The 23882-nt window shown below is 40.4% G+C and overlaps 1 protein-coding gene across 2 annotated transcripts in view; it reads left to right on the forward strand.

Moving 5' to 3' along the window:
* Positions 1-23882, forward strand: part of LOC102781111 (uncharacterized) — an 88249-nt gene that overhangs the window by 45897 nt on the left and 18470 nt on the right. For both annotated transcript variants that reach the window (XM_035906642.2, XM_087830971.1), the window contains exons 7-10: positions 4552-4731; positions 8464-8540; positions 10367-10472; positions 17070-17294. In XM_035906642.2, the coding sequence (XP_035762535.2) occupies positions 4552-4731; positions 8464-8540; positions 10367-10472; positions 17070-17294 (588 nt within the window). The remainder of the gene's footprint in view (positions 1-4551; positions 4732-8463; positions 8541-10366; positions 10473-17069; positions 17295-23882) is intronic.

Here is a 23882-nt window from a genome sequence, read left to right on the forward strand (position 1 = left end):
CATTTGTATAGGATATACAGGATTTAAAAAAATACAGATATTTAATCAGGCTAAACTGCATAAAGCAGACTCAAAAACAGCCTTTTATTTCAAAACAGACCAAAGGAACTCAGGCCTGGACCGAGAAAACCTCAAAAGAAAATAATGGTGAGCAAATTGCAGCTTCAGATGAGAGACTTTGCTGCATGTGTTTTAATTTGTCCTCTTTAATGACTTTGTAGGATTTGAAATCTGACATGAACCTCTTTTAAAAACCTCTGTCATTACTCATGACCTTTACTGATGTTGCACAACATCACTTCTGATGAGCGCTTTGAAGAAACCGTACAGCAGTTCATTCAGGAGCGTGTCACTGTGACACTGAGTGGGTGGCAACCACAGTGTCCAACACCTTAATCACAGGATTAGTCATTTGTTATCTGCCACTGTGTTTGCTGAGTGTTGCTCAGTCTTTGGGCAGCTTGTGGCTAACGATAGATTAATACCCGACCTAACTGAAAGTGCTTCCCGCTACATTATGTTACAGCCACAGTTATCCCAGGGATTTCCTCTCAACGACTTCTTAATTTATCAGCAGCAGAAGCAACAGTTCCAATTTTCTCACCTGAGGGATTACTTTACCAGTTCCCAACCGAAAACACTTAACAGGGGAATGTGCTCTGTGTGGATGCAAGCGCAAAACTTTCTCTGATTCTCTTTTCTAGCACTGCTGTGATGCTGCTGGGAGTGCTAGTGTGTGTGTGTGTGTGTGTGTGCGTGTGTGTGCGTGTTTGTGTCCATGCAGCAGAGCGTAATGTGTGAAATCCCCTCAGATACGAATGGTAGCTCCACACCGGGGATTTGCATGGGCAGTGAGCCACACTGTCACTGATCCGCTTTTAATTGGGTGTGACGGCGAGAACTTTGGAGTCTGAGGGGGGAATTGTGTGTGTGTGTGTAAGGTGGGGTAGATCTGGGGTGGTGTGCTTGAGGTGCTGTGCTGTATAATTTACAGTAATTTAATAATTCAGTTGAATCCATTTTTTTTCAGCAGATTATTCATTTTTCCAACATCTTTATGGTTGTAATACAAATATTAGACTGTGTTCTGCTCTTTCAAGACTATAATGTGTTGTATACTAACAAAAGTCTTTGAATGCATATTATGTTTTACCTAATTTACTTTTACCAGCTCATTAAGATGATGTCATAAGATGGCTTCCTGCGTAACTCATTCCCAGAATATAAAACACCTTATTATAGTACATGGCGTTGGTTCCATCCCCAGATGTGCAAAGCACAAACCGATGGCCATAACTTGATGGTAATGGTCAGGCTTTATTTGCTTCTTTAGTAATTAGACCTTCCAGTGTATATTCACATATTGGTTCTAAATCATTTCATAGAGTGCTTTATCTTACTAAAAAAAGCTATCCCAAAAGCTTTAAAATATCTGCATTCAGAAATGTCTCATTAGCATGACTGAGGTGAATATTTTCTCAGCAATTCTAATATTCACTGCAATGTTTTCATCCTGATTTCTTGAGCCAATCGACTGTCACCTGTTGAAACTTGTATCTATTTAAGTAAGTAAAAAGTGTCAAGACAAGAAAGCAGTGACACAGTGCTTTACAGAGGTGTCAGTAAAATATAACAAACATACTTGAACCAATAAAACAACCAAGAACAGTTTTAAGCTTTTTTTAAGGATATTACAGAGTTGCAAAGTTTATAACTAAGGAATGAAATTCAGAGTCCCTTTTAGTTTTCAGACGGGTAAGTAGGAGCACAAGAAGACCCAAATCTGCAGACCTAGGGACCCGACTTGGAGAATAAAGGTGGAGTATAGGGCTGGGCCATATTATACCGTTGACGGTAATACCGGTACAATGCTAGGCAACGATAAAAAAAAAAAAAAAGAAATATCGCGATAGAATATGGGTAAAACGCGCATGCGCAGTGCCAAAAAAGCGCGGCAGTAACGGAGAATGAGAATGGGGAAAGCAGATTGTTGAGTGAAACGGATAAACCAGAATTAGTTTGTAAAAATGGTGCAACCTAACTGGTTTGGTGTTTGTCTGTCAGATAGACAACAAAGCACATTTTTTGTAGAACATGCAAGTGGCCGCCGTATTTGTCAGACTAAGATGCTCGTAAATCTGGGAGTAATCTGGGTCCTAAACTCCGTCCTTTAAGGTCCCGAAGTCAAACGAACATCACTGAGAGTTAAAAACTGTCTAAATTCTTCCATCTTTAATAAAACGATCAGCGTTGCTGCTTTACCAGGTATAATTATGATGTTTAACGTCCAGGCATCCATGAAAACAGAATTCGTTACATTTAACGGAGTTAGAAGTTAGCAGGAAGTTAGCAGAAGTTAGCTCGCTAGTTTCGCTAGTTACCTAAGCATGATATAGCATGTTCTGACTGAGAGATTTCTGAAATAAATCAGACGTACAGCTCTGCTATCACTTCCAACATAAATGAAGACAGGAAACTAAACAGCAGTGCCGTTTGTAGGGTTACTGAAGTTGGGCTAGCTGGTATTTAATGGTGTGCTACGTGATCGCTAGCGACACAGCTGTGTTAGCATAACATAAACAGTGAAGCTGGAGGATGAACGCTAACACTTTTCCACTCGATAAAAGTTAACATGAAGGTTCCTGATGGTTAGAGACAAATGCAATCGCATGGCAGGATGCTGTAAACGGACCAAACTTCAGTCAGGAGAACAACTGAGATAATCCATCCACAATAGAAGGTTAGTGATTAATATAGTGCAACAACATGGCAATAGAGCAGCTGTGACAGAATACAGCATTAATGAATCAATGGTACAGAAGTGGAAGAAGCAAGAAGAATGAGTTGAATAAAGTTTGATTTATCTGACTGCTTTGTTGCCTTATAATCCCGTGCACCTTATGGTCCAAAAAGTACATATTTTACTTTTTTATTTGGCACACTGCAGTTTAATGTAGCAAAGCATCTCTTTTTAACTTCAGTGGATATTATACATGGTTATGCTCAGGATATGTCAGCCCATTTCTACTGGAAATGCCTTTTGGTTAAACTTTCAGCAAGGAATTTGCATTTGCACTGTTAAATGTTTATATAGCTTTAATGCACATAAAAATACAGCTGCTTGTTTAAGTGAAAATAAATGGATGGGGTTTTTGTGCGCTAGTAAAGTTGTGGAGTTGTATTTTGTCTTGCAGAAATTATATCGTCAGTTATATCGTTATCGCAAATTTTCAAATATATATCGTGATAAATATTTTTGGCCATATCGCCCTGCCCTAGTGGAGTAGGTCGACAATATAGGTGGGGGACACTCACCTTGTTGGGCCATAAAAGTAAGAACCCAGATTTTGACCTGACAGGAAGCCAGTATAGAACCTTTAAAAACTGGAAGATGTATGAGAAGATTTATGAATAAGAATAAGAAATATTGTGGTCATGTTTTTGTTTTTTTCTTGTTTGTTTTGTTTTGTTTCTTGGGTGGACTCTCAGCTGTGGGTGGGTCTCTGGGCCTGTACCCAGACTGTTCATTGGATAATCCAACTTTTTGTAACATTTTATTACTAATTTATTCATTTGTACACTTAGACGTTGGCTGGTATTTTGATCTATTTCTTTTACTTACTGACCACTCAGCAGACCTGCACAGCTGATATACATGGCAATGCTTTTTATTTAAATGAAACAGTAAAACTTTGTTCATATATTTATATTTTACTAATTGACAGCACACATATGCTGCACCTCTATGTGTGGGAGTGTAATATGTAGTTTTACTTCATTGGGTGGTTATTAGTCCACCCTGCTGAATGGAAGTAATGGGAAGGAGTGTTTTCTTCAATGGTAGCAATAGGGGTTAAAGTGTTTTTGACCTCTTTGTTTCCCTTACTGTTTGGTTAGATTTAAGCACCAATACAATACCAGAAAGTTCAGGGTTGGTTAATTAAGTAAATAAATGAGTACTTTTATTATTTAAGGGTACCTAATGGCAACATTTATATGACTTAAAAAGAACTCATAAATGATGTTGAATAGGCTCAGATTGGGGTGTGGTGTGTGGTTTTGTCGGCCCAACTGGATATTTTCTGATATTCTCTTATTGTTATCAGGTACACTTGAAGTGAGGCAACAGTGCTAACCACCGTGCTGCTCGCTTCTATGACAACCATATAAGGAAATTCACTCCTACTGACATTTGTTTAGATTTTGTTCCACAGGTGTTACTTTTATATAAGATGACCTCCATTATTGGAACTTTGGCCATGTTTAATACGTGTATCCACCATTATTCATATTTATAATAGCATGTGTTATTATACTGTTATAGGATCTTTTCTATCCTATGTAAATTAACATTTTACATGGAGATGTATTAATTTTAAATGGCTCCAACATGTCTGGAGCTTTAAAGTTTATTTTTCTGATGAATATTTGAAATAATAACTGCCTGGACTAACTGGTCTGTTTGTCTAATCTTCACTGCAGAATATCAGAGCTCTCTGAACGATTCAGATCTTGTTTTTCTGGTGTAACATCTGCTGCCTCCCCCAGCAGAGCTGTCCCCCGGCCTCGCAGCACTCACAATGGGCTGCGACTCTGGAAATCTGGGCTCCCTGTCCCGGGTTCAGCTGCTCCTCCTGGACCGACCGGCGCCTGAGACTCTTTTGAGTCCCTTTGAGCTGGAGGAGGAGGTGTCCCCGAGGTCCGATCTGACGATGCAGTATGATTCAGCAGGTAAAACATCAGCAATTTTAAGCACGCAAAAGCTACAAATGCAAGCTGAGTGGAAATGTAAAGACCTTAAATGTTATGAATGGAGGGAAGAGGGGTTGGTGGGTAGTTTGGGAGATTGCAACATAAACCATGGATTTTATCACAACCCTGCACAAACATGCAGATACACCTGTAGCTTGTAGCTTGTTAATGATCAGGGGACACTGAGCCAAAAGAGGAAGTTCAGACCCAAAGAACAAACTCTGACTAACACCCGTTATTTCAGTTAAGATGTTTCTGAACAGTCTGGATCGTTTGTGTAAGAGTGAGAAAGTGAATTGCTTCTGATTTTATTTCTGGTTTTGCATGTTTGTTGTGACTTAAAGGCAAATCAGAGTTGACCGAGCGTAAACCTCCTGCTCTGACGGTTTGAGTGAGATTGTTTGATAAGCAAAAACCGTCACTGTAATAACAGGCAGCAGCCGGACAGGTGTGCCTGTGTGTGTGTGTGTATGTCTGGAGAAAACACATAAGACCTTACATGGGGGGAAAATATGACCCTGAAGGTGTGTTTTCTCCATCTACGACTGGCCTTGAGAGTAAGCAATGCATTTATGGTGTAAATCCCCCCACCCCTCCTTTTTTTTTTCTTTCTTTAACAAGCTGTAATATCGACTCTCATCTGCTCCCAGGCATGCCGCTGCGAGCTCTTAACTGCTTTTCCCTCAAGGTGTGGTGAGGCAGAAAAAGGTTTATAGGGATATCAGGATGTGCCATATTAATAAAGATCAAACCGCTAGAGTGGAACATTAACTGGGAAAGTCCAACTAAGATAGCCAAACACACTTCGAAACAACACTGACACATAACACAGGATAAGAAACTGAGAAGAGTGTGTGCAGAAAACCCCTGCTGATTATAGACCGATAAGGCACCAGAGAGGGAGATAAACACTGTGGATGTTTAAGAGGTCAGTTCAACCCAATCATGAAGAAACATCTCTCATTTTAACTCGACTCTGAGATTTTTGCATCTGTTCAAAAACACTAAAGATCAAGAGAGCTTTGCTCTTCATCGCTTCATCATCTGTCACGTATCTACTACTGGAAGATTTTTTCACATAACCTCATGTTTTGGGGTGGCTGTAGCTCAGGTGGCAGAGCGGATCAGCCACTAACCAGAAGGTCGGTGGTTCGATCCCCGGCTGCTCCAGTTTGCATGCCAAATATTCTTGGGCAAGATACTAACCCCATGTTGCTCTCCGATGCATCCATCGGAGTGTGAATGTGTACGAATGTTAGATACTCAGCACTTAAAACTTAGAAGTGAATGGGTGTGATTGGGTGAATGAATTAGCTGTATAAAGCGCTTTGAGTGCTCAGACAGAGTAGAAAAGCGCTATATAAGAACCAGTCCATTTACCATGTTTGAGTTAATTCTGTTCATGTCTTTTAGACACGAACACTGTTGTGGATTAACAAATGTGACACATTCTGATATTTTAGTGTTAAGATGATAATCTCTGATGGTAACTCAGACCTCAGATGGTAAATTTTTTATAATAAATGAAGCGTGTCTTTGTCCCTCACAGCCTCTGCCTGAGTCTGATTCTCCAGAACGTTTCTTGCTGTTTTTCCTTCCCACTGACACCAAGTGATTTCTCATAACAGGTTGTCTGATTGTTGTGGTTTTCTCTTTACGATTACAGGATCTTTTTCTTACAATATAAAGCACCTCGAGGCAAATGTTGTTGTGATTTGGTACCATATAAATAAAACTGAAATAAATAAATATAATGGCAAGCATTAAACTGATGTGCTTCCAACTTTTGTCCCTAGTTGGGCTTTTTTACCCCTCAGCTTCAAAGGCTTGGGGTATTGTTGTCAGCCCGCTGAGCAACCAGGCAGGCAGCATGGACACGCAACTTGGAGAATGAGGGGATGTAGGTTTTTCAAGTTGATACCACAGGTCTGTCTACTAGGTCGTGACAGACAGTTTTTTTCTTTGTTCATAGACAGACCTATTTAAACAGACCTTGGCTTAATAGTATTAATGAATTAATAAGCTGTGTACTTTATTGTGAAGAAGAGACATGGGAATCATGTTTTATCTGTACAAAAACACAGATTGTCTGCTTCCCTAACATCCTCCTCTGTCACACAAACCCTCTGCACCTTCTCCTTCACTATACTACAAGCTTCTCTGTGGTCTTCCTCTTTTCTTCCTCCCTGGCAGCTCCATCTTGAACATCCTTTATCCATAATATCCCAAATCCCTGCTCTGTCCAAACCATCTCAGCCTTGCCTCTTTAACCTTGTTTCTAAACTTCTAAACTAGACCTGAGCTGACCCTCTGATGTATTCACTTTTAATCCTTTCCATTCTGGTCCCTCCCAGTGAAAATCTCAGCATCTTCAGCTCGACCCGCTGTCTTTCAGCCGTAAAACGCTGAAAGTGTATTATCATCCAAAGTGCTTGGCAAGCGGGGAGTGCACCCAAGTTTGTGAATGCGACAACTTGAGAACGAGCTGACATAGGGATTTGAAATTCGTACCGTAGGTGTATTTTCTAAAAATACACTCTCTGACAAAATACACTCTCAGACAAGTTCGAATCTCAGCGACCCCAACCTCAAGGTCAGGAGCTCAAGGATAGGATGTCACATGACTTCCAAGCGTTTACTGGGGGAACCACTTGACAGCGTCACAATTTATGATGATCTGTCTTCTTCTTTTGTTGCCAAAATATTCTTCTAAAACATTCAAGACATTTAGTTTAATTCAGTTATCTGTACAATGGCAAATAACAACAACAGTCGCCTCAATCTGGCATTAGATAAAGACTCAACAGAGTGAAAATCCCAACAATCAGGCAACCTCCTGTGAGCAAGAACCTGCGATGGTGGGGAGGAAGAACTCTGAGTTTCTAACCTGCTAAATTAAATGAATTTTGTCTTCAGTTTGGTAATAAACAGTTAGTTTTGTAGGTTTTCTCAAGCATCCTGAGGTGCCCAGTTGCAGACCCCCTGATTTGCAAAAAGTAAATAAAAGACATTGAGTGGGAAGCTTGAAAACGATGGATCTTGTGGAGACTTGCATCATCATTATCGGTATCATGGCAGTGTTTTTGCTCTTCATTTGGGGGTCAGTCAGAGTTACTCAGTCAGTTTGGTCTTCATGTAATTATACCTTTGACCTCTTACGTTTTAAACTGTAACGGTTTGTGGCTTATTTATTTAATCAGAAACAAAATTTCTCTGGAATTCCTTTAAATTGTCTTATCAGTGGAAATCTCCAAACTGGGCTGAATAAAACCATATTTATCTGGCTCGTGCCCAGCATAAAAGAAATATAATCACCATGGTGTTGTTAGCATTCATGCATTCATGCATCCATGCCTCCGATGTTTACAAAAAGACAAAATCTGTCTGAGTTTTCTGAAAGCCTGTCTTTCCTCTCTCTGTGTCTGCAGAACAATGTTTACACCTGGCACGCTTCTGCAGACAGGTGCTCCTCTGGGGTTTTGTTGCTCCATTTTATGCCATTATTTGCTCAGAGATTAGGAGCCATAATTGGAACTACTACACAACATTACTCATATCTGAGCACACACACTCAAGTACAAAAAGACAAACGCATAGAAGTGTGTGCCAGAGGCCAGCACTTATGTACACAGATGCATGAACACAACTGCTAACACACAATCGCTTCCTCTCCCTCCTGCCTGACGCTGTGTTCTTTGCTGGTTTCGTCAGGTGTTTCGAGGCCGCTCACAGCTGGCAGCGTCTCTGAAAGGTTCAACTCTGCAGGGAAAGTCCAAGAAAACAAATCGGTGAGTGCCGCTGCCCCTTGTGAAACCAGTTTTGGTTCTCTCACACACACACCCAAACACACACACACACACACACCACACACACACACACACTCACTCACCCCTCCTTCGTTCATCTATCAGATTTCCTTCAAAAGCAGGACTGTGCTTTGTTGTGAACAAACACTAGACCTTGAGGAATCAGCTACTATCGCACAACAGCCACAAGCAGTGCACACATCCCACACAAAGACACCCTTTTACAAACTTGAACCAGCATGCATTTATAACTGTCATGCCAGTAAGACAAGCCAAATTGTTGATGATAATTGAGACACAATATAACAGAGGGCACGCGGCGTGCAGCAGGTGTGTGGTTAATCAGTCACGCGCTGCAGGAGAAGGGGGAGGCCCGACTGTATGGTAGGCTTTTACACCACCTCATTGGTGTGTCGCTGTGGTGGTGGTGGGGGGTTAGAGCTCGACACGATAGGATTCTTTTGGAGGATGCACCACCACCAGGATCAGACAGGGTTTGATGGGGTGAGGGGTCGGGAGGGTAAACAGGGCTTTTGCACGCTGGGCTGCAGTGGAATGGATGCAGGTGCTCCACGTGATCTACGATTAATCTCCTCTTTATGACAGATGAGAGGGAGCCCCTGAAAAGCATGAATGAGAGCCATAAACCCCCCACAATTATGCCTGACCACGATGGGGGTCTAGCTGGAGTGCTCAGAGCAGGATTCATACAAACATTTGCATAATTCACCTCACTGAAACCAAGTATCCACCCACAGGATTATTTACAATGATGCGAAACTCATAAACCATTAGTAGGTTTTTCAAGATAGAAGCCGTACTGCAAGTTCTTCCTCACGTGCTTCTTCAGAGGCAAACCTGACGTTATTAAAAGTTTTGAACCCACTTCCCTACTTGCTCATTTTGATTACTCTGCTGTGTCTTTGAAGAAAAAAAGGAAGTGCATGTACTAGGTGTTGGTTTTCAGTATTGGTGGTGGGGGCAGGAGGGGGTCCTTTTCTGCATCAATGTATGATTTTTTTTTATAAAGATGGAAACACAAAAATTAGGCAGCAAGTGGCAGCTTACACAGGAACGAGCCATCTGCGTCCCCAACAAAAATCTACACTTAATAATGAAACAGAATTTTAATCTCAGTTTTTGTAATGATACACAGATCAGCCACAATATTAAAACCACCGACAGTTAAAGTGAATAACACCAATCTTCACGTAATGCCCAACAAAAAACAGTTAAAGCAGTCTTTGCAAAGACACTCCCCGGTGGCAGCAGCTTCCCACAATAAATGGTAAATACTTTCTCCTCAATTTGAGCACTAAAAGTGCTTTCTTACTACAAGGAAGGATCAAGCCAACATCTTTCCCATTATTAGAAGTACTGCTATACTACCTGAGCCCAACCATGCTGGAAAAATCACCATGGAACTAATAGAGAAACAAGCAAAGCCTCAGGATGTCCATATAGCTGAGAACTCCCAGAGTCAGTTAGGGAATTTGAAAAAGGGGGACATTATGTGCATCTGAACAGGGTTAATTTCCACCCCATCTATAGCTAGGTACATTTTTAATCATTTACATATAAAATTGCTGTTTACACCTCAATTTGTTTGACATGGCAACAAATAGAACAAGAAGAAAGATCCATGTGCATGTTGAAATTTCCAGATATGGTGGCTATCGCAGACTTATACTCAAAGAACCGCATATTACATTACGCAGGTCACCGGAATCTTAACCTAAAATAGCTCCTTCATTTTTTCTGCTGAAAAGCAGACTAACTGATTTTTTTTCCTTTCTGTTTCCGTGCAGGATCAGTCCGAAGGAGGTTCAGGGTCGCCATCGTCATGGATCATAGACCCAAGTCCGTCATTCGACATGTTCAGATCCTCCCATTCTCCCTCCCAGTCCAGCCACAGTATGTTATCCATTAGATTTACTCAGAACACATTTTTTTTCAGGCTCTGTCTGTGCTGTCATTACATACCACCTCTGTTTCAAAACTAAGAGCCTACTACAACAATACTTAATCAATACGAGAGCCCATCTTCACCATTAGCGCTTGATCCAGTAAAAGCCCACTCAGTCCCTGTCGGCTCTGCTTTATTAGAGGCCATTGTCTCCTCACTGTCAGCGCTGTGTTTGGCGTTCCCTTGCCTCCGGTACACTTAAGCCTGTTAATCCTCGCTAGGGCCAGCTGGCCTGCAGTATCACCTTCACCTGTAGGGCCAGCTTGTGCACATTCATGAGTGATGGTTTAGGAGCAGTGCTTTACTGTATGGACCACAAACACTAGAGAGCTTGCAGCAAAAGGCCAGAAAACAGGCAGGAGTGTTGTCAGCACAGTGGAAATGGAGAGCCACCCTTGAAGTAATAGCTCGCTCTTTTTCCTCCCACCTTCATTTGACCACATCAGTCAGTCTGTGATCATTTTCTTTCTTTTTCGCTGGTGTCTTAGTTATCCATTATCCGTCATTGTGCTATAACACTAATGGTCCATGGCCTGCTGTATTGCTAGAGGAAGTTACAAATGCATCCATCACAGCTGAGATTGATGCGTCCGAAGGCTGAGCTGCAGGGCGCAGCGTTGTGTCTACCAAATCCAACAGGTCTGATGCCACTGTCGGCTGATTGACATAATTAACATAATTACTTATTTTTTATTTATTTTTTAATATATTTTTTAAGTGTTCAATTACATTAATTGGATAAATAGTTTTCTAATATAATGCACTGCTTTTCCTTTTACGATTATGTCAGCATTGCAGAGGCATTAAAATAAAAAGTATTTCTAAATCTTGATATGAGGTATGAGTCATGAAAAACAATGAAACACTTGTTTAGTTACAGAAAGTCTCCATGTGAAGGATTTGGCATATGTCACTTTTCAAAGCATACGTTGGCAAAGTGCTTCAGGGTTTAATAAATATACAGTACATTCTTATATAAATTCATCAGCGTGTGTGATATGGACTGCGTGTGGGGGTGTCCCAAAAATGTCATACCTCAATAGGTCACATGATAGGGTGGGACAAACCTCTTGTGGTATTGACCCCATGCCTATTTGCACACCTTGACTCATGTGATGACACACTTGATTAATAGTGCGTCACCTACCCTCCTGCAGGACAACAACCTGCTGGGGTTAAAAAGCTGTGACTTTCCACCTTTTGATTTTAGAGCTGAAGAGAGGATAAAAACAAAGCAAACCAATATGAATTCCTAATAAAGTTAATAATATATAAATAAATAAAACAGCCAATAACTAAGATGGGCAAATATGCAAACGTGGATAACATCTTGTGTCACCAGAAGTTCTCTTTTTATATCAAAGACAATAATTAAAATGTCCTTGAACATCCAACCTGGACATCCAAGCTCAAGTTCTGCTGTTTTGCATCATAGTGTAATTGTGTTTTTGAAGAGATACGTGTTTGCTTCAGTTTAGTCACTCAAGATTTTCTGATCAGGTGTCAGAACCTTTGGGACACCTTTGTACATTCAGATCCAGTCTCTTTATGGATGAAGACCTTTTCTGCAAACATGAACATACAAACTCAAAACTCTTGTTATGAAGATAAATTTTAGTTTCAACGAGGTACGGAAGTGATTGAAACTTAGAGAGGGTCTCCTAAAAAGAGTTTGTGAGGACACCCAGAACCTCTTCTCTGTGTTTTACAGGTCTTTCCTAAAGGTTGACTTTACTGTGTAACATGTTTATTTACCTCCTCTGTTTCTGACTGTAAGAAGTGACCACACAAGTTAAGAGCATTTTATGACTCTTTAAAGGCATTTTTACAAAGACTGATTGATTTATAAGCTTGTAGAAGGTATACAATGTATATCCATTGTCTAGTTACACAATAAGGTAAATTCCATTAAGCTGTAAAATGCTCCTTTTTTGGTTCCTGACATATTTTAGAATAAGTCTTTGCTTGTTTAACTACCCTGTAAAACTTGGGCAAACATGAAAAAGATGTTATGCAGAGGATCCTGGTGATGGCTTGTGTGCTTTGACCTTTTAGAGGCCAAAGACACGGTCACCCTCAGAGGGAAGGGGTCATTAGCAGGCCGTGGAGAGGTCGCGCTGGAGGTTACGGCGCCTCTAAAAGATGCCCAGTGTGTGGCATGTCTTTGTGTGGATAGGTGAGATTTGGCTACCCTGGACGTGCGAGCAGTTCAACCTTTCATTTAAGCCCCTAATGGAGGGAATGACCCCAATTTGACTCCATGAGAATATGGATATCCCTTTTGTAGGTTTAGTGTGATGTACAACTTCTCAGAATGGATTTGAAGATTATGTCAGATTTCCATCCAGAATGAACTTCCCGACATTTGTAGAAGTCATAGATCCAAACCCTACAATTATAGTATGTCCATCACTTTTATTAATAACAAAGGTTTTATGGATTGTATCGTCCATAAAACCGTACAACCAAACCATAAAGCCATCCATTGTTATTCATTGGACCTATGGAACTGCAATCGTTAAATTGTTGCTGATGTTTCCAAGCAGCACATCTATATGCAGGCTAACATTGACTAAAGCAGTGAAAAGACATATGTCCTGCCCTATTATTTTTATTTATTAATTATGTTTATTATTATTATGATTGTTGTATATATGGTACGTTATTGTACCATGACTGAGAGCCCAGCCAAAATACTGCAAACCATAGTTTAAGAATAATAACATCATCACTATATGAATAAAACTGAATCAAACAGAACTTTATAATAATAAAGATAATAATGATATTATTATTAACATGTGACGGGGCTTAATGCACAAATTGCTCGTTACCCAAATATTACAGCTAGCTGACTAATTTTAGCTAGTTCATTCCTAATAGTGTTAATGCTAATGAAATTAAATTTAAACCACATAATTCATTTCAAGTTCAAGTGTTATTGTCATATACACAGTAAAAAAAAACATAGTTCCCTGTACAATTAAATAATTCCATTGCAGTTCACAACAGAAAATAATCCAATGATCATTTAAAACAACAGAAACAATTATAAAAGCAGCATATGAGAAATACAGTAGAAATAAATGCATAATATAATATAACATAATAAAATCAAAAATTAAAAAATATGAGCTGAAATAAGCTATTTACATAATTATACAATTTACATTCTTTTTAAGTTATTTTGTTCTTATATAGAGATTTTAGGTGGTGATTATCAAAAGTGAGGACTTAGCTCAATACCAATGTTGTTACCAATAAATTGGTAAAAAGAAAAAAAAAGAGTTAAATACATAAAAAATCTTCTGCACCTTCTACTTTGTTCTGGCCAAGCTCCATGAGTACTGATATCATGAATTTCCTGTAATAGAATTGAATAAAATAACCAATTTGTAATCTCTAGAAAGCGCCACCCCAGATCCCCACATCAATGAGTCACCCATCCCTTTGGATCGATTGAAAATGGTTGAATGATTTAGAGATTAAGCCAGACCCAGAAATCAGCTGCTACAAGATGCCCTGGCTCCCCAGTGAGGCCTGCGATAAGACCTTTGTCCATCTTTGCTCATTTGGAATTCATAGGTAGAATAATCCCTTCCCTCGTAATTGTTTCATGGCTGTTTCTCTGCTGCTCGGTCACTCTGTGTTCACCCTCAGAGTTTAGCATTCAGCTGCAACTAAAGATGTAAGTGTCCAAATGAATGTGGCGATGTACGGGGCCACAAAGAGCACTAATCTGAACTGACCCCAGTGGATTGGTTCAGGGAAGTTGAGGAAACTACGGGACAGATTAGGCTGCAGAAAGACAGAGGTGATGCAGCCAGAGATTAGTCATGTACTAAGCAAGGATCGTTTCACCCCCTGTGGACCACACACTAACAGTGTAGCCATGTCACTATTGTCTCTGAGCCACCATCACTGTGGACTCATTGGCTATTGTCTCTGAAATCCTCTGGCGTTTCCCAAAAACCTGGACTCAAGCCCATTGATTGGCACTTGTCAGGGCAGATAGAGAGGGTGACGTGTTGGGAAAGGCATCGATAAAGGAGGCCTGAAAGGAAAATCCCCTCCCCATGAATAATAATTTGAGAAGGATTTTCTTTTTTATTCCACCCTGCTCCTATTCTGCCATTCATTCAAGACATAGAGGAGTGAAGGCTCCGGGTGGCATCAGTGAATGGCCTCGGCACGTTGATTGTCTCGTTGATGCTCATCCCTTTCTCAAACATGCAAAGAAAGAGATACAAGTCCAACCTTATTGCCTCTGGCTGGTGCACTGCATGGCAAAGGGCAGGCGGTGTGTGTTGTGGGCGGTGTGTGGCCTTTTTTCTAGATCAGCGAGGGGATTTGACTTGGCCACTCGCAGCCAAATCCAGCTATCTGTTGTGCTCAGATGCTGCGGTTGGTATGGTAACCTGCTCTGTGTGTTTTAGATGGGCTGTTGTTTTCAGCCTGAACTAACCAGTAATCACGGCTGTGCATTCATGGATTAGGCCACTGGAGGTTAGGATAGGAGGGCTTCAAAACGAATAAACTGAATACTGAATCCTTTCACCCTGATATAAAGATTGTGCAGGTTTGAAATCAGTCAGAATAAAATATATATATAAACACCTCATAAACCACAGTATGAAGGGGATACATGAAGATGAAGGTGATTTTAATGTCGTCTTTATATTTTAGAGCAATCAGTTTTAAAGTTTTGACAAATGGACACCCCCGTTCATATGCATCACAGTAGTTTGGTCCACCACCTACCGTTCACTAACTCCTTTGCTGTGCACACTTAAAACAATAGAAGTCTGCGACTTCTTCTACAGTCATCAGAATTAAACACTTAGCAGCCGCCATATTGTTTCAGGACAGCTGCATCTCCATGTTTATCTCTCTGGGAATGATTTGCGGCTCAAACACAGGCCTTCTCCCAGGCAGCATATGTTACATAGTTTTCCTGCCTATACAGCTGAGCTGTTTTGATGCCCAGAGTCTATTTGCTAAGGGGAATGTAATTTTTTTTGTAATTAGTGACATATAACATATGAGAAAAAAAATACACATTTTTGTAATTAGGAAAAAATAAATCTTCCATTTCATGGCTAGTAAAATTAAAGATAAAGTTTTATTTAATGCTTTGACTCCCTTAAGTAAGGCGCCATATGCCATATACTTACATATCTATATTATTGCTAATATATATTGTAATATATCTATATCATGGCTAAAGCACTTCTGGATGGATGCAAACTGCATTTCGTTGCCCTGTACATGTGCATGTGCAATGACAATAAATTTGAATTCTATTCTATTCTATTCTATTCTATCCACACTGAAAGTGATTTCCAGTGGTATGGCGACCAGAGACAGGAAAGACTGGGAAACTGTGAATATGGGCCCTGGACTTTAAAGGAGAGCGATGGAAGATGTTTGGAGTTGACCATAAACACTAAATAAGAAATGAATTATTGATTTTAGGCAGAGGAAAACAGATGAGTCTGGTTAATCGTGTCTGTTTTGATGTTTCTTTTGTTCTTATGAGGGCTGTATAAAGTTTTGAGTCAAATTTGTCATTTCATAATTAATGAATCAAGATGATTGATAAAATTAAATCGGGCTTTTTTTTAACCAAAGCTTTTGTTTTCCTTTTGAAATCGTGCTCCTTCTCATCTCTTTTGTCATCGTGTCACTGTTGAAGTTTTTTGTTGCATATGAAACAGAATGATAAATTTTTTGCTCTGAGGATGAATACATTTCTCCGTCTTTCATCCGTTTTGATGACATTGGGGCTTCAGAAGGACGTGGAGGCGTGTGATTGTGTGCACTGTGGTGGAAGACAGCCTGTCAAATGAGACATGGCTCCATCAATCTGAGCTGCTGACCTCTGCACGCTCACCGGCAGGATAAATGAACGCTCGCCACCACCACGTTCGTGAGGCTTATTGAATCCAATGTCCATCATCTACTCGACCGGTCGAGCTTTCTCCTCTTAATGAATGGACCCGTCTCCTGATGTATCACATTTTGAATTATCGCTCATGTGCTAACACAAGAAACACTCGTGTTTGCAAAAGTAGCACGAAGAAAAGAGTCTGAAACTCTAATGGAAACTGTCGCAAAAGACAATTTGAGGCTCCTTTAAGCTCAAGTCTGCATTGATGGCGCTCTTTGTCTCTACGCTTCTACACCAAGAAGTGTATTCTGTGGACTTTGTATTTGGAGATAATGGGACTCGTAATTGGCTGGTCAGTGACAAAATAGATGGCTGTTTAAGTCTGGCTCTTTAGTGCGGCACTGAAAGGACTGAAGGAGATGTGACTGCAACATTCGAAAGAACAATTTGATGAGAATTAGTGTTAGCTATTAACAGCCTGGAAATGGGTTTTAGTGCTTTCTTCTAAGTGGCTCCTTCCTCGAGAATCATGAATACAAATGTGTTTCTTTTGCAGCACTGTGATGATTAAAGAGTTAAAATGTAGAGAGTTACCATGGTAGAGCCAGGTCTTTCTTTTTAAATGTATATTTCATGTTGTATGCCTTCACTCCAGGTTCCCACACAGGCGGAGGGGGCCCAGATGAGGAGGAATCCAATTATCCAGGATGGAGGGACCAAGCTGAGTCCCTGGCTGGAGGGAGAAGTCCTGGGAGTCTCGAGGATAAGGAAAGCAAGATGGAGGAGAGGAAAACAAAGGTGCTGAACGTGCTTTCCAAACTGCAGGACGAAACGCCTCGACAGAGCAAAAGCAGCAAAGGCCACTCAAACTTTGAAGATTGTGAGTTTATAAAACAAATCTCAGAATGGTTAAAGTATTTTTAGGTTGTGTCCTGGGAGAGATTTTTCCATGTGAGTCTTATAAATCTCTGTGGCGATGGCATCTCAATGGAAAAACACCCTCAGGGAACAGCTTCTTTCCCCACCACTACCTCTGTATTATTTCAAAACATCGGCAATCTCTACGGTGTCATGCTCTGTCTTTGACCAAAATGGGGGCGGTGTTTATGATATCATCAAATGTAAATAAAACCTTGAAGAAGACTGTTTTTCTCACCATAAGCACTTGAAATAATCGTTTGGAAAATTAGGTCCCCTCCCTTAACTTTAAGGAAGGAGGGGACCTACTCCCTTAATAGTACTTAAAGTATTGTTCGTAAAAACATGTCACAAAAGGCCAGAGACCGGTAACTGGAACTGAACCCAAACACAGTACCCAGAGCGGAGGCAGAGAAAAGGTTTTAACAGAGTTTTATTGATCAACACAAGGATAATATGTGGTAGTGACAAACAGTACAGGATTTGGGTGGCGTGGCAATGTGGCTGGGGCAAAACAAAGGGGCAGGACTGAGAAGGAAACTGGAGCGGGAACAGTCACATTTGCAGGTGAGAGATGGATGTGTTGAAGGAGAGGCGGCGTAGGTCCGGGTGAGTTTGATGATGTGGATGTGGCTGAGCTGAGTTCCTTGTGGTTCCAAGACCGAGGGACGGCAGGAGGGCAGGCAGGTGAGGCAAGGAGTGAATCCCAGGAAACGGAGAGGAAAATCCAAAGTCCAAAAGGCTGTGCGGTTTAAAGCCGTGGAGTGTCTGGGAGCAGCAGGGTAGTCGATGAACTGGTGGAGAAGAGATGTCAGCACAGAGATTAAATCTCCCAGCGTAATTAGCTCAGTCAGCTCCAGGTGGTAGAGGATGTGGTGGCCCTGCCCATGGGCGGAGACCAGGGAAGTTCAGGAACCTAGTGGAAGTTTCCAGCCACTCACCCAGACCATGACAAAACAGTTTCAAATCTTGCAGAATTAACTAAATACATCAATGCGATGTATTTCCAAAACATTTGTGTGTTGTATCAAAGAGATATCAGCTCAACATAAAAAACTTAAGGCCCAGAGGCCAAAATTGGCCCGACAAAGACTCCAACCCCCCCCCCCCCCCCCCCCCCCCGCCCCCCCGACAGAATGGTTTGGAAAATCTATTACAGAAATTTTACACTAGATCAACAGTAGAAAAGAATTAACCAAAATAAGAAAATGAATTCTTCAGTTTATACTGGACAGTCTGAACAATGAGCTAAAAAAACTCTTACCAAAGAGTGGTAGTGACAGATTTCTTTCTGTTACTACAGCAGCATTTCTCATTATCATGTAGAAAAACTGTATTGTTGAATCTGGACTTCTATTTGTAATCTTGCGATATCTCAGCGATTACATGTCCAGTTAAACTTGTGTACACTGCCAGAAAGGCAAGTTTCAGATTAAAGTGGGCCCACAATTTAAAATATATAGAGCTATAGAGCCGATACCATTGTCTGCATTTAAACACTAGCTGGCTCTGGAGTTTCTTTCACAAGTGCTACAACAGAACTAAACCTACCACAAGCTTTTGACAAAACCTGTAGTTAGATTTATGGGGAGGCGCGTGGCTTTTGCTCATGGCATACAGTTTCTGACATTTTTGCGTGTATGATGTAACTACAGAATATATTTAATGCAGGAGTATGAATCCTACTTAAGAGCACAAGCCTCTGTATACAGTGTTGGGGAGTAATGGAATACATTTACCACCGTTACGTATTTAAAATACAAAATATGAGTAACTGTATTCCGTTACAGTTGCCGTTTAAAAAGGTGGTATTTAGAATACAGTTACTTTGCTGAAATAAAGGGATTACACGGCGGTATTTTCCTGTTTCATATGTTCGGCTATGCCCTCTCTATTTTTGGTTTCCACGCCCCAAACAAAACACGCATTAAGAGGCAGTAATGCCTGGGTCTCAATCTCGCGGCCAATGTCACCCCTACTTGCGGCCCGCATAATGATGTGAAGAAATATTTTAAAAACTTATTCACAAAAATGATTTAATATGAAGGCAATAGGCAGAATGCTACAGGCATCGTCCTAAAGAATGTAGCATCATGGGCAGTGTAGTCCGTGCTGCAGGGAGAATGGACTGCCATACCCGTTATGTGTCTGTGAGCGAGGGAGAGAGAAAAGGAGAGTGGAAAAGTACGAGCTGTCACCAACCAGAAGCGGGAGATGGAAGCATGGAAATATAATAATAACCACTGCAGCCAAAAAGAGTGCCTGACCAGCCCAGTTGTAAGTAAACTATTAAGACTCGACTATACACTTTTTTTGTGTTTTCCTCTGAAACAACAAGTCCCGTTGGAGCAGCCTTTCAATGCCTCTCTCTGTCTCTCGCTAGCAAAGTTGACCCAGACAACAAAGTAAAGCTAGTTTTCGGCTACGAGCCCGACACGAACCCGACGTATTAGCCAGAGGTCCCTTTACTACGGTTCGGAGCCGCGGACCTGTTTTATATATGCGTGAAACAGTTTTCTATACAAGATCGGTGCAAAAAGTGCAGCCTTACCTAATGTCCACCCTACTGTTACTCATTTTATATTAAGATTTAAAAATCTAGTTGGTATTGGTATGGCGAGTAACCTTCAGTAATAGTAATAAATCACAAAGTAATAGTACATTCATGTAGTTGTAAAAAAGCATGATAATATAATAGGTAATCCAAAGTATTGAGAATACGTTATTGTCATGGAGTAACGTAACGGAATACGTTACAAAATACATTTTGGGGCATGTAGTAATCTGTAGTATTCCACTATAGATTACTACTGTAATCTGTAGTGGAATATATTTTAAAAGTAACCTTCCCAACACTGGGAAATCTATATATATCAGAAGTTAAACATTCAAAACTACCTAAAAGTTTATATTAATTCTGCAGAAGCTAATTACAAAACAGCACTTGAAATAACAGCCATAAATAGCTCTATTTCCCATCGTGTAGATTGAACTTGACCTGAAATGAGCTGTTCATTGTTGTCCTAGCATCTCATTGATCACACAACTCATTTCTGTTTCTTCAATGGCCACTTAAAGCTGCCTAACACCTGTGTGTACAACCACTGCATTTGGATACCATTAAAGCTTGAAGTTATGAAGTGTGGCACCTAGACTGATGGGTGTGCAGGCGCAGGGAGCTGTAGCTACCTGCTAGCTGCCTCCCATTAGACCAAAAGGGTTAATGGGTGATGCCCTAGTGGTTACATCCATCTTTTATATACAGTTAAGTTGGAGGTGCACATAAAGCTGGTGTCTGGTAAGCATTTTGGCATTCCTCTGATCATGTCATTTGACTGTTTGTTAACATGTTGAAGTTGTTGTTGCGTCCATTTGCATTTTAAATTCTATACACCCAGTGTAAAGCGTTTTCAGTCTGAACTGAAAAATAAACACAGACAGACATCAACCTGGTTGAAAATGTTAAGTGTTATTCTTAACTGTTAGCAATTAGCAATATTTGAACGCTGAATCTGTCTGTCTGCCAACCCTCTTCTTTGCCTCACTTCATAGACGATGCATAAAAAACACAAACGCATTTACCAACACTCCTCTCGACTCCAAAAATTTACCCTCAATTACAGCACTTGATTTTTACAATTGCCTTTTTTCTGCAAGCAGGAGTTTTAGCCAGGAGTTCTCGAGTTTCCCTCAAGTGCCTAATTTCTGGCATCCGAGCCTTTGTAAGAGCGCTGGGGACAGCAGCTCCGACAATAAGCATCTACACCTAAGGTCAAGTCTGAAGGGGCTGGCCCTCTGCGGAGGTCAGTCAGGTCAGAGTTGGCATGTGAGTGTTGGCACCCATGAATAGGACTGATTGGACAGGTTTGTTCAGAGAGTAATCAAGCAGGATGGAGAACCCAGCAGCTGGCCTCGCTACTTTGCAGAAAGGTTATTACTAATGGAAAGCCTTTGTGTTGTTACAGGAGTGTGCACTGTGGTTACTGTGTGCGTGCGTGCGTGCGTGCGTGCGTGCGTGCGTGCGTGCGTGTGTCTACTGTCACTGTTTATTTTTGACTGGAGCATGACATCTGTTTTCAGAGAAATGCTCCTAAAACACTCTGTGAACTGAATTTTCTCATTACCTCATTATCAAACAATAAACGGTGTGTCAGGGCTTGGTGGAGACAAAAATGGAGAGAAAAGAGAGTGACTATTGACTGATTGCTATGCCCTAACCACAGACTGCGTTCTCAGATTCTGCCTCAGACCATTTATTTCAAACCCTCTCCACTCTCTCACTATATTCCCCTCTTGCAATCTAATAAGGCTAAATATAAATCTCAAAAACAAATGATAACATTCAAAATACCTTTGCTCAACTAAATACTAAACCCCAAATTTCACTCAGTTGATCCACCAATGTCTGTAGCATCAGATGCTTTATGAATGTGCCCTTGTGGTCAATTAGACTAGCAAAGAAATGCAAACTAGTCCAGCTATCCTCTACCTTGACATAGCCCATTGGTTTCTCTATATTTTGATGCATGTTGGAGGTTTTTAAAGCTAGATTGATCACATTTACTATATTTAAATATACCAACACTTATACACTTATTTGCTAACAATAGAAAGCACAAATGCTCTGGATTCTGTAACACTAGTGAGATAATTCCATTAAAAGTTCTCTAGAAAGCATCGCATGCACACCTGTCAATCAAATTAGCCCCACTCCCAACATAACACCTCGATTACATCCAAACAGGTGATTAAAAAAAGTGAATGGTGTAACTTTGTGTATTGTGAATGTAAGCCCAACACGGGGCAATGGCTGGAAGTGTGCAATAGCTATAAACCTATGTGCAGTACATCATTTGATATTTTATATTTGGACTATGTTAAGCTTCACTGTCCTTTTTAAATAAATAAAGAATTATAAAATGCTAAAATTAAAGGACTTCCTGTCCACAGAGACCAAACCTGTTGTTGTACCAGGCTGTGAATATGTTGCTTTAATACAGTTTTTTATTATAAAAGTAATTCTAATAAAAAATGTATGTACATTAATAAAGTAACAAGACTCTCAAGGGATGAAAAAAAAAACCTTGAGATTTTTCTCTCCATATTATGAACATCAAATAAATCCAGTTAGTTTTGAAATCATTTGTCTTCTGTATAAAAAATAGACTCCTTGTATTGATGCAATATGAAGGATTCTTTCTTTATTTTTCAGGTTTAGAAAAACAGTTTTGGTTAGAATTAACACAAAATTATTAGCATTGAAAATTAAATTAACACTGAAACATGTTGAAATTATGAAGGCACTCAGTGACTGTGCTTGTGTGATTGGCTGCTGTATTTTCTCTCCTGGCTCATTTTTGTATTTTTGTCTGCCAAGGGTCCTTTTGTTTTCTCGTGTTTGTCCTTGTGTGTGGCTTGTATCTGTATGTCTGTGAACTCGCTCTGGTTCATTCTTGTAACTGTGGCCCCTCATTAGTCTCTAAAAAGGACATAATTGTTCTTGTTTTGTTCGGCACCGAGCCCTTGCCAAAGGATTCCCAAAATCCACCCCCACCCCTACACCTGTAATGTTTTTGTCCATTCAGTCCCGTGACACTCCAGGTTGTCATCAGTCAGCAATCGCTGCTGTGCGCCTCGTGTCTGGAGTCATTCTGCAGAGATGAGTCAAAGCAGAGACAGTATGTACACAGGCACAAAGAGAAGATTTCATATGATGAGCTGTTGGTTTCTTACACAACAGAAAAAAAAGTAAAACCTTTTTCACCTTTAATCTTCTGTGCCCCCTTTTTATAGAATAAGTGGCACCTAAATTGGGCTTCATATGCTTCATGTGCCCTTTTTTATGCTGGGACTCCACTAAAGAGAATCTTTTTTTTCCTGAAATAAGCTATTATGGCTCCTGATTCCCTGAAAGCTTTGCAAAGCTTTTGAAAAGTACTGTGTGTACTTTTTGGGCATGCCATGGCTGGGTAAATGACCTTATTGTTATGGACACGAGCAGGTAAAGAAAAACTCATCTAAGCTCTGTGACCACAGCATGCAGAAAGAGGATGCCACACCCCAGATTCATATTATTTTTACTTGAAAGCAAACATAAACTAAGCTACAAGAGGCGCAAAAGGAACAAAATGAGGTAATGCAAATAAGCCAAAAAAAAATTCCTCCCTAAACCAGTTAAAAACTAAAAATTAATCAAAACTATGAGAACAGGAAACACAAAGAATACATACTCAGAAGTCTATCAAAACATACAGGCTTAGCATGTAGCAGCTGTCTGATCTAGGAGACAGGCTTCGTTTCCAACCTCCCTTAAATAAGAACAGGATAACCTTTCCCATTACTTACTCCATCATGTCACACCTGAGAATGAGAGGGAGGAGGTGAAGAAGGGGGTCAAAAAGAGGGACTCCTGACTGAGAAGAACCTCCTTTTCACTGCTTGTATTTATGATGTCATTCTTTTGGGCATTAAACACCGCTTGTATGAACGTAGATGGACTAGTAAATCTCCTCTCACTAATGATAAGGACCCTAAGAGACCTTTTAAAGGC

This window comes from Neolamprologus brichardi, chromosome 17, assembly GCF_056152115.1.
Source record: "Neolamprologus brichardi isolate AB-2024 chromosome 17, ASM5615211v1, whole genome shotgun sequence".
Taxonomy (NCBI): Eukaryota; Metazoa; Chordata; class Actinopteri; order Cichliformes; family Cichlidae; genus Neolamprologus; species Neolamprologus brichardi.